At 40.1% G+C, this 14,329-nt stretch overlaps 1 protein-coding gene across 1 annotated transcript in view; it reads right to left on the reverse strand.

Moving 5' to 3' along the window:
- Positions 1-14,329, reverse strand: part of LOC145353946 (cadherin-4-like) — a 608,947-nt gene that overhangs the window by 37,574 nt on the left and 557,044 nt on the right. Inside the window, exons 13-14 of the mRNA XM_080204964.1 lie at positions 4,338-4,571; positions 4,113-4,252 (exon numbers count right to left, since the gene is read on the reverse strand). Coding sequence (XP_080061090.1) covers positions 4,113-4,252; positions 4,338-4,571 — 374 coding nt within the window. The remainder of the gene's footprint in view (positions 1-4,112; positions 4,253-4,337; positions 4,572-14,329) is intronic.

Here is a 14,329-nt window from a genome sequence, read left to right on the forward strand (position 1 = left end):
TTGCTAGGTTTCTACTCATCTGAACTTAATTGTCATTCTTCACTTACAGCTCTAACAAATCTGAGAACACCATAAATTATAACTTCACACAAAACAAAGAAGCTGTGCTAAAAAGTTTGTGTAAAAATATCTCTCGACTACAAATAAAGTATGTGGAGCAGGGAATGTATGACTTCCAAGCATGTTTTCTACTCTCTTTCTCAGCGCATCAGCACAAATATAAACACAAATGTATGAATATATCTTGACAGAAGGAATGCAAGAATGTTGCGTGAGCTTGAAAATTAGGAAGATTCACATTGGCTTGCATTCAGATGATGTGCGAACCCAAGGAAGTATCCAAACTCAGAACCTTGGTCTACAGCACAATTTCAGGTTAGATGGAAATAATAGAATCCCTTAGTTATTGTGGCCTTCTGAAGCTTGCTCGATTGTTTGAGTGGGGTTGGAGAGCTTTCCAGAGATTGTCATTAATTGGCCTCAGACCTTCACTTCTCCAAAAAAGATTTGCGATTGGAGACATTGCTTGTGGTTGCATCATGTCAGGAAGCGACAAGCTTGATGGGCTGGATCATTCTTTCCAGTTCTTTTTGTGTCTCCAGATGCACTTTTCTCTTCTTAAACTTTCCAATCTGCATAGTTTCCCCACATCTCTGTCCCACTCACAGCCAGAATTTCCAACGCTGCCTGATCCTGAAGTGATTCTGCCAGAACTGCTGGCAGATATGCAATCAAATAATAATTTATTAATGGAGAACAATAATTAATCTTGTGTCTACTGCAAGTTGGCTCGTTTCAGATGTAAAAAGCTGATGAAATGCCAACCTATCTCTTTTATCTCCTGCTAGTCTTTCAAAACTCAGTCACCATCAGCCCATTTGTTCACTGATGTAAGAGAGTAGTCAACTATTTAAGCGCTGTTTTGAAAATGGTATCTGTCATTAACATGACATATGTGTTGGCATATTGATCATGCGCTAGTCAGCATTTTAATTAAGTTTGCATCAATGCTGTGCGTCACAAATGGATATCTCAACTGTTAAGGGGCAAAACCAGAATTAGTTATTACTAGACCTAAGAATGTTACCTCGCGAAATATCCAATATGTGAATGATTGACACAAATTTAGCAATGCACCACATCGATCAAAGACAATTAATACTCACAGTAAATTACAAAGCCAACTCTTTTTAACAGTAATTTTGTTTGAATTGTTTTGAATCATTGAATCCCGACATGCAGAAGGAGGCCATTTGGCCCATTGAGCCTGCATCGACAGCGATCCCATCCAGGCCCTATCGCTGTCACCCCATGTGTTTATTGTGCTAATCCCCTTGACACTAATGAACAATTCATCATGACCAATACACCGAACTTTCACACCTGTGGACTGTGGGAGGAAACCAGAGCACCTGGAGTAAACTCACGCAGACACGGGGAGAATGTGCAAACTCCACACAGATAGCGACCCAAGCTTGGCTTTACTTCCAATCCTAGCTTCCTGAATTATCAATGAATCCAATTTAATTTCACTTCTCTTCCAAACTTTCTTTGAATTTGTTAAACTTCCATGAAATTAGTTTGACTTCCCAATTGTAAAAATGATAAATAACCTGTGTTTACAATTTTACATTAAAAGAGTAGTTTCGTGAGATACTCTTAACACTGGCATCTATTGAATTTTCAACATAAAGTTATGTTAATGGCAATCTCAATTTGGCTGTATTCATTCTGGATATTTCAGATGGGATCTCATATCTAGAAATAGCACTTCTTTAGATTTTTTTTTACAAAAAAAAGCCTCTCTTTAGTTTTATATTTCGTATGAGAGTATGCATGAGAAAGCTGTTACGTACAATTGTTTTTGAAATTTTCTGAGATAACAGTTTGACTTAGTATTTGTTCTCAGGGCTGCATTTGTTTCCATCCTTAGGCTGCCCTGAAATGGTTGTGGTGCATTTGCTGCTGAATGAGCGCAGTCCTAATGGTGATGATGTTTCCACAGTAATATAAAGTAACAAATTTAAGGATTTTGGCCCAACAACATTGACATATATTGCTATTCCTTCAATCAGGATGATGTGTAAATTGGAGAGAGCGGTGATTTTGCAGCTTTTGTCCTTCTTGGCGGTTTTAGGGTTTTCAGATACTGTTAAAGTAAGCGTTATGAGTTAATCCAGTTTATCTTGTCGATAGTACATACAGCAGTCACAGCGCACTGGTCTTGGAAAGGGTCCATAGTGATTTCGGTTACAGGGATAATGTATTATAGCTACTTTAAATGCAAAGAAGATTGATTAAATATGTTGGTAGGGTCTGCCTCATTCTGCTAGTTTAGATATTCTACCTTATGTTGTAAATTTCCCAATCCTGATAACATTAATATGCTCTGCCTGAAATGCAACCACAAGAACTGCACCAATAGAGCAATTCTCTATTCACCTTTAGAGAAGGTACATTAAACATGAAACACAAGATTAAAGTCATATAACAACTAACCTCAGATGAACCAACTGAGGCTCAGGTGGTAGAGAAAACCACTAAGTAACAATGAGGTCAACACGAAAATTTAAAGAAAAGTTGATTTATTAGACACAAGTAGGCTTACATTAACACTGCAATGAAGTTACTGTGAAAATCCCCTAGTCACCACACTTTGGTGCCTCTTCAGATTCACTGAGGGAGAATTTAGTATGGCCAATGACCCAACCAGCACATCTTTTGGAATGTGGGAGGAAACTGGAGTACCCAGGAGCAACTCTCACAGACATGGGGAGGATGTGCAAACCCCACACAGACAGTGACCCAAGCCAGGAACTGAACCCGGGTTCCTAGCTCTATGAGGAGCACTGCCAACCACTGTGCCACCGTGCCGTCCTGTAGCAACAGTCTGCAAGTTTCTTACTTTTCCAACTTACAAACATTTGTTTAAATTAAACGATAATGCACAACTCAGTTTAAAACTTATATACTAACTCGATTCAACATCCAAGACAGTAAACAAAGTCTAGAGAGGAAGAAAACAATGGATCCAGAACAATATAATATGTGCATATCTAACAGGGAGTGAAATTCCTCATGTTAATAACCAGCAAAAATATCCATGCATTTACTATCTGAGGTTTCCTATTTCATACCCCACACAGATTTTTTTTCCACTGGTAAACTTATAAAACTTCACTCCTCCTGTGTTCTAGAATGCTTGAGGCAAGTTAACCAATTTTGAGCAAACACTAACAAATATAAGAGAATGGTAAAACATCACATTGAGAGCTTGCAAGTATCAAATTCAGTTAATAATCTCATTGGTTGTTAATATTGTACATTAATATTGAACTTAAAGCAACCTGCACATCCCCATCACTGCTACAGTATTTTGCATCAACTCCCTAATAATCTTCCTAATGACAAATGAAAAATATTCCAATATTTGTTAGTTCATTAGTGTTGAATTTTTAATGATATTGTTTCCCTAAATGCATTGCAGCACTTGGATTAGTCTTTGTCACACAATCTGAAGTTCCTTGCAATCGTAGAGTAGAAAAAAAAAGTTTTTTTGAGCAAGAGCTGTCAACAAATTAAAAGTATTTTGGCATCGTGGTACAATAAAGTGCAGTGTGACATGTCAGTCCCAGAACCTTTTCAGAAATGTAATAGTTTGCTGTTTTTGTTAGCTATTAAAACCAATTTTAAAAATACAGCCCTAATGCTTCGCTAACAGTATCGTCAAGGTCAAATGTGGGCATTGCTCTGAACATAGCATAATTATTTTACTCCAGTAAACTTCTATTTCAGTGGACCTTAAATAAAGCGTTGAACTGGAAGTAAGTTTCAAAATTACAGTTTTATCACAGAAGATGATAAACTGCAAAAAATGATGTTAACCCTTTTGACTTCCTACTCTCTATAAGACTGAACTTAAGCACTTCAATGTGAATAGTTTTTTGAATTTTTGTGAACTGTGACAATTTTGTTTTCTGAGATGCCCCTGAGGTCTTGTCCAAGGCTGGATTTATGATAGAAGTTTCCCTGAGAATGAAACAGTCGCAATATCTGGAACGAGTGGTTAGGTTATTCTTGAATGACTGAGACAGATTAAGTTGCTCCCTCACCTGATCCTCCTCACCGCCACCTTCTTCATCGTATTTCAGGATATTGTCCCTGACGTCGTCCTCTGGATCAATCAGGAGTTGCTTTGTCTGCCGTTCCTTATCTCTGCGTTTCATCCACACCACAAACAGCAAGACGAGTACTGAAGAAAATTGGAAATATTTAACTAGGCCATTAGCATGTTACTGATGTTAATTGAATTGTTTCACTCCAACTGCAATACTCACTTAACAAAATTATGATACATATAAGGATTGCAATAATGGCTCCTGTGCCCAATCCAGCTGCTGCTATAGCACCAACAGCTGTACAATCACCATGTTCATCACAAGGGCAGACTTTCACTTTAATAACAGAGGTGCTGGATAATGGAGGGTTGCCAGAATCTGTGATTATGATTGGAACATCGTATACACCAGCGACCAGGAAACCAATCTTCAAACTGAGCTGGGCAGAGTCCCCTGTCGAATTCAGAAAAGGAGAGAAATCAAAAGAAATTCTACACACCACAAACAGCTCAATGAGCTCTTCCACAACTGAAGAAGCAGAGATAACCTCGGCAGTGATTGTAAATCACAAGCACGATAGAATTACAATTCGCACGAACTACATGCAAGGAAAGTTTATTCTTCACAAAAGAAAACAACTGGAACTCATGATTGCCCAAAAGATACTTAACACGCTCGTGCAAACTAACCTGAGTCTCGGTGCGGCATTAATTAGCTCAGGAGTGCTGTGACCGTATGTTTTAATTAACATTCACACTCGCATGGATTATCATTCCGCAAGGCAAAAAAAAAAGTTCACTGGAATACATTATTGTTTATTCAATTCCATTATCAAACCTGCTTATAGAGTGATAATTTTACCATGCACTATACTGTGGGTGTTAAATTGTTTATTTTAGTTCTAGTATGGAAATGTTGTTGAAAATAGGATTGTACAGACTCATATATTTCATGACCAAGCTGACCATAAACTGACAATGAATCGATACAGAATGATTCGAACAAACAGCATGGCTTATTGCTTACTGACCAGGTGTTCACTTAATTTTCTTTTCCAAATGTTTTACAGCCACACTCACTCTGATTAAACATAGAAACATAGAAGAGAGGAGCAGGAGGAGGCCATTTGGCCCTTCGAGCCTGCTCCGCCATTCATCACGATCATGGCTGACCACTCAATAGCCTAATCCTGCTTTCTCCCTATAATCTTTGATCCCATTCACCCCAAGTGCTATATCCAGCTGCCTCTTGAATATATTCAATGTTTTGGCATCAACTACTTCCTGTGGTAATAAATTCCACAGGCTCACCACTCTTTGGGTGAAGAAATGTCTCCTCATCTTCGTCCTAAATGGTCTATCCTGAATCCTCAGATGGTGGGTGTGTCTCGTTCCGGACACACCCACCATCGGGAACATCCTCCTTGCATTTACTCTGTCTAGTCCTATTAGAATCTCACATGTCTCTATGAGAATCCCCCTCATTCATCTGAACTCAAGTAAAAAACAATCCTAGCTTAATTAATTTCTCCTCATACATCAGTCCTGCCATCCCTGGAATCAGCCTGGCAAACCTTCGTTGCACTCCCTCAAGAACAACATTATTTTTAAAGCAGAGTGGCTTTTAAAGAGAAACGATCAGATTACAGCTGGCTGAATGGCCTGGGGTCTGTGCTATGGTCATCTGTGATATTATGATGCTACAATTACCAGCAGACAGTTTATTTTCTTTATGCCCTAAATGACAGCAATCACACTACAAATAGAATTAATGGCATATTTGAAATGAATCTAAGTTGAAATGATAATAAAAAGTTTAAGCTAAGATATTAAAAGGTGTTTTAAAAAAGACATTGGCAAGAGATTCCATTATTCCCTCAATATATCCTTGCAAATTCTATGGCATCTTACATGAAGTATATTTACACATACTACTCTGAAAAGAACAGGTGCTTGATTCATTTATGTAAGCCCTCTTTACAAAGCTTAATATTTGAATGAGTTTGAGAGTTTCTAAGTGGGGTAGCACTCAGAAAGATAGCACGCTCATTGTAAGCTAATAGAATTTACATGTGCATATGACATTAATTATAAAATGGATTTTCTCTGTGCGGCAACAACATATCCCATGGCTTGATATTGAGAGGAAATGGTTCCTTTGTTTAAGAATATTACAATGCTAATGACACACTGAACAAACCTATTCAATACACAAATAAGCAGCTTTAAGAAAGTAAATTAATGGTGAGTGAGAATTCAGGTTTTTAACTTGTAACACGCTTTGTTTAATATATCCTAGAGTTAGCTTGCCACACAGCAAATGCATTTTGTTCCTCAAGGCTAGCTTTGGGGCTATATTGGACCAAAAAAATCTTATTTGCTTTAGTAAGTTAGGCCTAACAAGGAAGATTTGTCAATAAAAACAAAAATAAACTCAGCCAATCTGGCAGCATCTGCAGCAACAGAAACGGTTAACAAGGTAAATTTCCCATTCTATCCACCATGGGAATCGTAGCGGATAAGGGGTGGACCATGGAATGGTCCATTTATCCTTGGGCGGGATTTTCTGTTTCAGGGTAAGCGCTGCCAGAAAATCCTACCCAACCTATAACCTAAAGAACAGAAGAGAGATAGAAATGCGATGAATTATATACTTGGAAAAGGCGGTGGAGCAGATTGGAAGGTCAGTGATAGGATGGGGGTTAAGGAGAGGTTGACAAATGTGTCATGGAAAATATGGATTGTTACCTTGATCGTGATGCCAATATCATTATCACTTTTTCCCAATTTACTTAGCTACACAGTCAAAGCAAAAGAAATGCAAGCTAGTAAAACAGTCAAAAATTAGCTGCTTTTCCAACCAGAGGGCCTGTTGGATACAACAAAGACTCATCTGCTGTAAACCCTCCATGAGGTGCTAGCTGTGGTAGTCAGCCAGTTCTCTCACTCATACTAGAAGGTCATTGGTATCTCAACGACTAGCAACTTGTTGGGATGATTAGTTTTTTTGGGTTTTGTGATTATATTAGCTTTTTTGGATATCATATCCAGGGATTTATTAACACATTTGTAAGACCTGAAATATCACTCTGGAGTATTAAAGCACCAGAAGCTAACAGTCACGGGTCCTCAGTAATTGAATTGTTCAGCCTATTAATGTAGTTGTACCTCTGTTAAACACGGTCAAGCCGTTTGGGAATGCTTGTTTCAAACATTATTATGAATATATAAAAACATCATTGATTTCCTTATGCTATCTCTAGACACAAAAGATGTGATCCAGCAGATACTGTTGTTTACTCAAATCAATATGTATAACTCACATAAAGAGCTCAATCCTACTTTGTCCTCTGAAAAGTAAAATGTAAGCAATTTGATTCCACAGTAAAATTACCCAAGGAAAATGGCAAATAATGTATTTTGGAATCAGATATGAGAGATTAAAAAGAGACCTTGCCATTAGACAAATAGCTTTTCATTTACCAGCAAAAAGTCCCACACAATCACTGCAGACAACTGCTCACATTCAGATTATGGCAATGCCCTGAACCAAATGAAATGATTACAGTGGACAACAACATTTTTACTTTAAACCATGGGCGGCACAGTGGTTCGCACTGCTGCCTCACAGTGCCAGGGACCCGGGTTCAATTCCGGCCTCGCGTGTCTGCGTGGAGTTTGCACATTCTCCTCATGTCTGCATGGCTTTCTTCTGGGTGCTCTGGTTTCCTCCCACACTCCAAAGATGTGCAGGTTAAATGGATTGACAATGCTACAATTGCCCTTTAGTGTCTCAAGATATGTAAGCTAGGAGGGATTAGTGGGGTAAATATGCAGGGTTAGGGGACAAGGTCTGGGTGGGATGCTCTGCCGATAGACCAAATGGCCTGCGACCTGTAAGGTTTCTCTGACTTTTCTGACAGACAGACGCCTCAGATTTTGACATTGGATGGATTCCGTTATATTGTCTCCTTCCTGCTTTCTGTTTACCACCAAGCCTGTTCCACCTAATCTCTGACATGTCCAGGTAATTTAAATTCTCTTGGCTTACGGTATCAAGCACGTTTTAGCAGCCACTTTCTGCCTTAGCCACCAATGATCTTTTATCCTCTCCTTGATGCCACCCATTCAGTTTTCATTTCTCTCCTCTCAAGTACTTGGTTGCTCCCACCATCCTACTCAACTAGGCACTGTTGAGGCCATAAGAAACAGGAACTGAAGTCGGCCATTCAGCCCATCGAGCTTGCTCTGCCATTCAATGACTGATCTGATGACATTCCTCGTGTCCACTCCCCTGTTCTTTCCCCATAAACGTTGATTCTGTCACTGATCAAAAATCTATCTATCTCAACCTTAAACATCGACAAGGATTCTGCCCTCTTTGCCCAGCTCTCTGTGGCGAGGAGTTCCAAAGTCTCACAAGGCCAGAGGAGTGCCCCGATTGCTTTGTGGTGAGGGAGGGTAGAACCCTCAATACCTTTGTGGTGGGGGCAGGGCAGAGAAGAGCAGTTCCTCGTGTCTGTGGGGGTGTGGGACAAGTTTAGCTTCAGTGCTGACTTGGGCCTTTAAAGTGGCACCCTGATCTCCATGGAGCCAGCTTCATCAGCTCTGCCAGACAGAGGATCTAAACCATACCCCTGGATTTGTTTTCGTCAGGGTGGCTGATGATCTAGTCTGAAAATAGGCTAGCACACCTGAAGAGAAACATGTCAATTTTCAGTCACGCCTGAAAAATTATGGGAAGATTCCACCTGCAATGCCTGCAGATATTCCAGTAAAGGACACAATATTCCAGTGATTTCACAGAATTAAGGACAGTTTTGGAACTAGGAGGTAGTTAATTTGCATTAGCATCTGGAAGTAGGCACTGTGTGTCGCATTGCCATGGAGATGGGTAGCACCTAATGAGAGTCTTTGTTTGGGGCTTACCTCAGTTAGGGCATGGACAGCAGGAAAGATGTTTGGAAAGCAGCTGGGAGAGTGCGTTGGCTTTGGGTATTATGCAGCTTGTAGCTCCTTGGAAATTGAAGGATAAAGCCAAACCTGCAGCTGAAGTAGAGTAAATGCTAGATAGATTGGGGGGGGGGGGGGGGGGGGGTGGTGGCACAGTGGTTAGCACTGCTGCCTTCCAGCACCAGGGACCCAGGTTCCAGCCTCAAGTCACCGTGTGGAGTTTGCACTTACTCCTTCTGTCTGCGTGGGTTTCCTCTGAGTGCTCCGGTTTCCTCCCACAGTCCAAAGATGCGTGGGTTAGGTTGATAGGCCATGCGAAATCGACCTCAGTGTCAGGGGGATTAGCAAGGTAAATACCTATTCCACGAGAGGAATAGGGCCTGCATGGGATTGTGGTTGGTGGGCCACATGGCCTCCTTCTGTACTGTAGGAATTCTATCATCCAAACTGCAGCCTGCGATTAGGAGATGGGATTCAGTATATAAGACAAAGTTGATTAGGGAAGAGAAAGACGTAAGGTTTGTTTAGTTGGAAGATAAAGGGAGACATCTGTAGTAATCCTTTGAATGAATTGTAGTTAACCTTTTGCAGTTGGAGCTCTGAACGTAATCAAACTGGATGCAGTTTGAAACCAAAGCATTAGGCCTTTGGAAACCATCAGTGGGCTTTTCTGATGTTTGCAGACACTAAACTGAAATTGAAAGGGAAACCTTTGTTTGAGTCGTGGGATCCAGCGTCATGAGTTTTTAATGGAAATTTGGAACTTACTTAGGCGAGAACTAATAAAGGGACCCCCCGTCAAATCTTCTACCTTGGTGAATAGCTGGAATGGCAGAATGAACACTGGATAGCTGCGATTTCTCTTTGGTTTGTCCCAGAGTAAAAGTGAATAAACTTTCAAGATTTAGTAAGACAAGGGAACTCTTGGGAAGAAGGAAAAAGTAGTACTGAGTTGATAGTATAAATCTTGACAAGCTATCATGTAAAGCTATAGCAGCACTTGATTTGCTAAATTTTATTTTGTACGCAATAAATTTTTGTTTTTGTGTAGAAACATAAAATCTCGTGGCATAGCTGTCAGCTAATTACTGGATGTCCACATCACTTCTTTGAAGTTAATGGTTTATAACAGTACTGTTCTCTCCTTTTTAAACTCAGTCCTCAGCATCAAACACTACTCTCAAATAATATTTGATTTCTGAAAGGAAAAGCCAAATATCACTTCGGAAAAAAATGCTTATGAATCAGATGGGATGTTAATGGGATGTGTAAATTGTATGAAGGAGAGGGTGATTGAAAGTAGGAGATAAAGAGAACCAATCCACAATAACAGACTGAGATAGCCATTATGGGTGTATTATGTTTAAATAGAGGTTTTAGTGTAAGTTAGGAATGTATAGGATAAATTAATAATTTTGTAAGTTTCTCCTGGTTATATGTGTCCTTACCTGACTATCTTGGATGATAGTTTAGCCATCTTGCAAGGCACTGGGAGGTAAGTATAGATTCTGCCATAGAGACTCTCATATAAACATATATATTATGCACGTTGATTATTTGAAAAGATCAGATGATTCCAGAAAGCATGACATGATGTAAGTGTCGAATTGTTGATAAGTGTCTTTCCCAATACGTGGAATGAATGAGAATGCTTGGTGAAATGTACTGAATACATCAATGCTTACTTATAGAAAAATTTATAGCTCATTAATAAGCAAATAAGGCTTTAGGTATCTGTCTTCTATGCGTAATGGTAATATCCCTTTTATAACTTTTCAAAATCTCTCTCCAACCAATTCTAACTCACATTATAGTCTCAATTTCGCAGTTATCTGCCTTGTGGTTATTATGCTTTACTGTCTCTTCAATCAACTTACAAAAATCCATTCTGATTTGTTTTATTCTCTTTACCCAATCATTATTGAATCAATTTCTTTAGAAAGTATGTGTCAATGGGGGGAATTCTTCGGCCTCCCAGTTGTGTGTTTCTCAGCAGCAGGGTGTGGCATGCTTTTCACTGGCGACAGGATTCTATGGTCCCGCCACTATTAGTGAGATTTCCAATTGATATCACCCTATACTGCCACAAAACATGCAGCAAGTGATGCGGTGTGGGATCAGAGACTCCTTTTGGAGTAAATGGCCAGAGAATTCCCTCCAATGCCTTGATCATAGGGATGGCATGGTGGCACAGTGGTTAGCACTACTGTCTCACAGTGCCAGGGACCCTCGTTCAATTCCAGCCTCAGGTCACAGTCTGTGGATTTTGCACAGTCTTGCCGTGTCTGCATTGGTTTCCTCTGAGAGCCAAGGTTTCCTCCCAGAGTCCAATAATATGCGGTTAGACTGATTAGCCATGTTAAATTGACCATAGTATCAGGGAGATTAGTAGGGTAAATATGTGGGATTATGGGAACAGGACCTGAATGAGTTTGTGGTCAGTACAGACTCGATGGGCTGAATGACCTCTTTCTGCACTGTAAGATTCTGTGATTCTATAACCTAAAAATCCTTTCTTACAATACCAGCCATCTTAACCATGTCATGTTGTTGTCCAGCATCTAAGCAATTGCATTTCACCATATAATCTGCAACAATCTCACTTGGCATTGACTTCTATTCACAGAACGCAATTTTCAGTGCCATCTCTCTTTTAGACATGCAGTAATGTAAGTACAGAAACACAGTGTTTATGGAATAGTGCATCATGCTAGGTCTTGTGGGCAACAATGGATCTAAACTACATCAAAGACATCAGGTCCCATCATGGCGAGGAACATGTTCACATTATCTTCATCCTTCATTTCACTCACTTTCAGCCAAATGTGATACCTTTGTTTGAAATGACACCAGTCCTCTTTATCAGGGTTAAATTTCCCCCATTGTTCCCACATGTGTCTTCAGTGCCAGTTTTTTTCAATGATGCACTGTGCTGACCATTGTGTACCTAAACGCTATGTGCATGCACAGAACAACCACTCAAACTCCCTCAAAGTCAACTTGAAAAGTTCTGAAAAGTACATCATGACGTTCTTCAATGCTTAATTTCGCAAATGAAATGTAAGAAAGAGTTCACTCCAAACTTCGCCATCATTTTTCTGTTTGTTAAGCACTGATTAAGAGGAACACACTCTCAACTGCAGGCAGCCATTATTGGACTAACTATTCATTTCGCAGGGAGGTCAATATAACAAAATCTTAAAATCTTGCAAGATAGTGCACTCACATCCCATGAATGAAATAAAAAAATAGAATAATTGGTATGTAGAACAAAAAAAAACAAAATGACTGTAATCTTGACTGGATTAAACGCAGCATTTTAACAGCATGATTTCTAGCTTATTAAAGCAAATTATGCATGTTGTAATTTGTAACATTATAAAATATTGCACAGGAATTGTAAATAAAAAAATTCAGTAATTGAAGAGGTGAGTGAGAAATTCCAAGAGCACAAATTTAATTCTTCCTTAAAGTGGCACTCTGCACTACTGTTAAAATGTCCAATTACTGAGTGATCAAGCAGCCAAAAAAACCACGTTCCTGGGAGTGAGGAAGCTGCTCCATATTTGATAGCTAACTGGAAATTCCCATTCTGGTTTGTACTGGCGAGAAAGCTCTGCAGTATGAAGTGAATGGTTTCAGCAACAGGATGGAAACCCTGAATTCTTTGAAACAGATTCTGTCTGTAAGCGTGAAGATAAACTCATCTGAGGATAAACCGTTCACTCGACTGTGCACTGTCACTACGGTGTGCAAGGGAATCTTTAGGTTGATTTTACAGGGGAACTGGCAACGCACCATCCTGGAAACAACGGGAACTATTCGCTCCACACTGGCAGGCCCTGCGGCCATTAAGCTTTGTGGCACAGACTAATAAGGGCCAAGTGGCAACTTGTAGTCCCATCCTCCGAATCTGTGACTCCAGCAGTGTCAATGGCTCTTGCCAGGACTTCAGAAAAAAAACTACCAAAACCAGTGAATCCCTGGAGCAGGTATGTCTGGGATCTTGAGCCAGGAGGGTTTCAGTAGGCTAGAAAGTGCGGCAGGATGTAGGGAGGAAGGGAGGGAGAGGACTTTGCCCTGAGCGGGGCCGCCTCGCGATAGTCAAAAGGCAGTCCCCAAAGAACGACCCACCCCTTCCTTCACAAAAGAAAATCAAACTTCCCACTCTTGCCCTGCTGCTCACACCAAAGAGTTTATGACCTAGGCAGCATAAATATAATAGACATCCAAATGTACGTGGGTTAGGTTGATTGGCCACGATAAATTTGCCCCTAAATATTGGGGGCACGGGGATAGGACAGAACCTGGGTGGGATTGTAGCTGGTGCAGGCTTGATGGGCCAAATGGCCTCCTTTTGCACTGTAGATCCTATATTGTCAGGATTGACTGGCTTGCTAAGGAGCCTAACTGACTCTTAACTATTCATTTAAATATGGCAGATGGCCTGCCAATTTTGGTGCCTTCCCAGCCCCCATTTATGGGAATGAGCTCAGGACTGGGTGGGAAAGTAATGCAATGGACACCCCATACTATTTTCTGTGCCCTCCTCCCCCATAGGAAACACACCTGCTGGGTGCACGTAAAATTTAAAGCCTGTGTGTTTAAATTTAATTGGTATTTCTTGAGACGGACCCGAGCTGAAACAGAAATTGAACTGACAAGGAAACAGACAGGGAAATACAACGGGTAAGTATAGAAAGGAAACAAAAATATACTGATGTTTGGAAGACAAAACTGCTGGCAAACTGAGAATATATAGGACACAAATCAGTCCAGGCTGTGCAGTAGCGCTTGTTGAGTGCACTGATGTAATAATAAGCAAGCTGGAAAGATTGTCCAGCTCCAGAAGCTGAGGATAAATTGCTGCAGCTGTTTCTGTTATTTGAAGATAACATTCCTGATTCTATGCCATCCAGACCAATCTGAGTAGGTTTGATAGGCATGGTGGTAATTGCCATTTGTGCTGAAAACCCCATGCCCATGGAACTCAGGTTGGTTGTTGCTGGGCATCAAACTAGCTCCTAGAAGAAGAGGAGCTGAAATTCCTCATGAGGAAGGCAAGATTTAAATGACTTTGTGACTAAATGTAACCATCAAAATCTGAGAGAACTGTGGAGCCAATTCGTAAAATCTATCTCAATCAGTTAATGTGTAATTTATGGTTTATTTTTAACCCCAATTTACCTGTTCATTTACGTTTGATTTATTTTACTTCTGAAGCTAATATAGGATAGATAGCATGTTGTGTTGGCTTTA

This window comes from Carcharhinus amblyrhynchos, chromosome 16 (genome assembly GCF_965287045.1).
Source record: "Carcharhinus amblyrhynchos chromosome 16, sCarAmb.v2.hapA, whole genome shotgun sequence".
Taxonomy (NCBI): domain Eukaryota; kingdom Metazoa; phylum Chordata; class Chondrichthyes; order Carcharhiniformes; family Carcharhinidae; genus Carcharhinus; species Carcharhinus amblyrhynchos.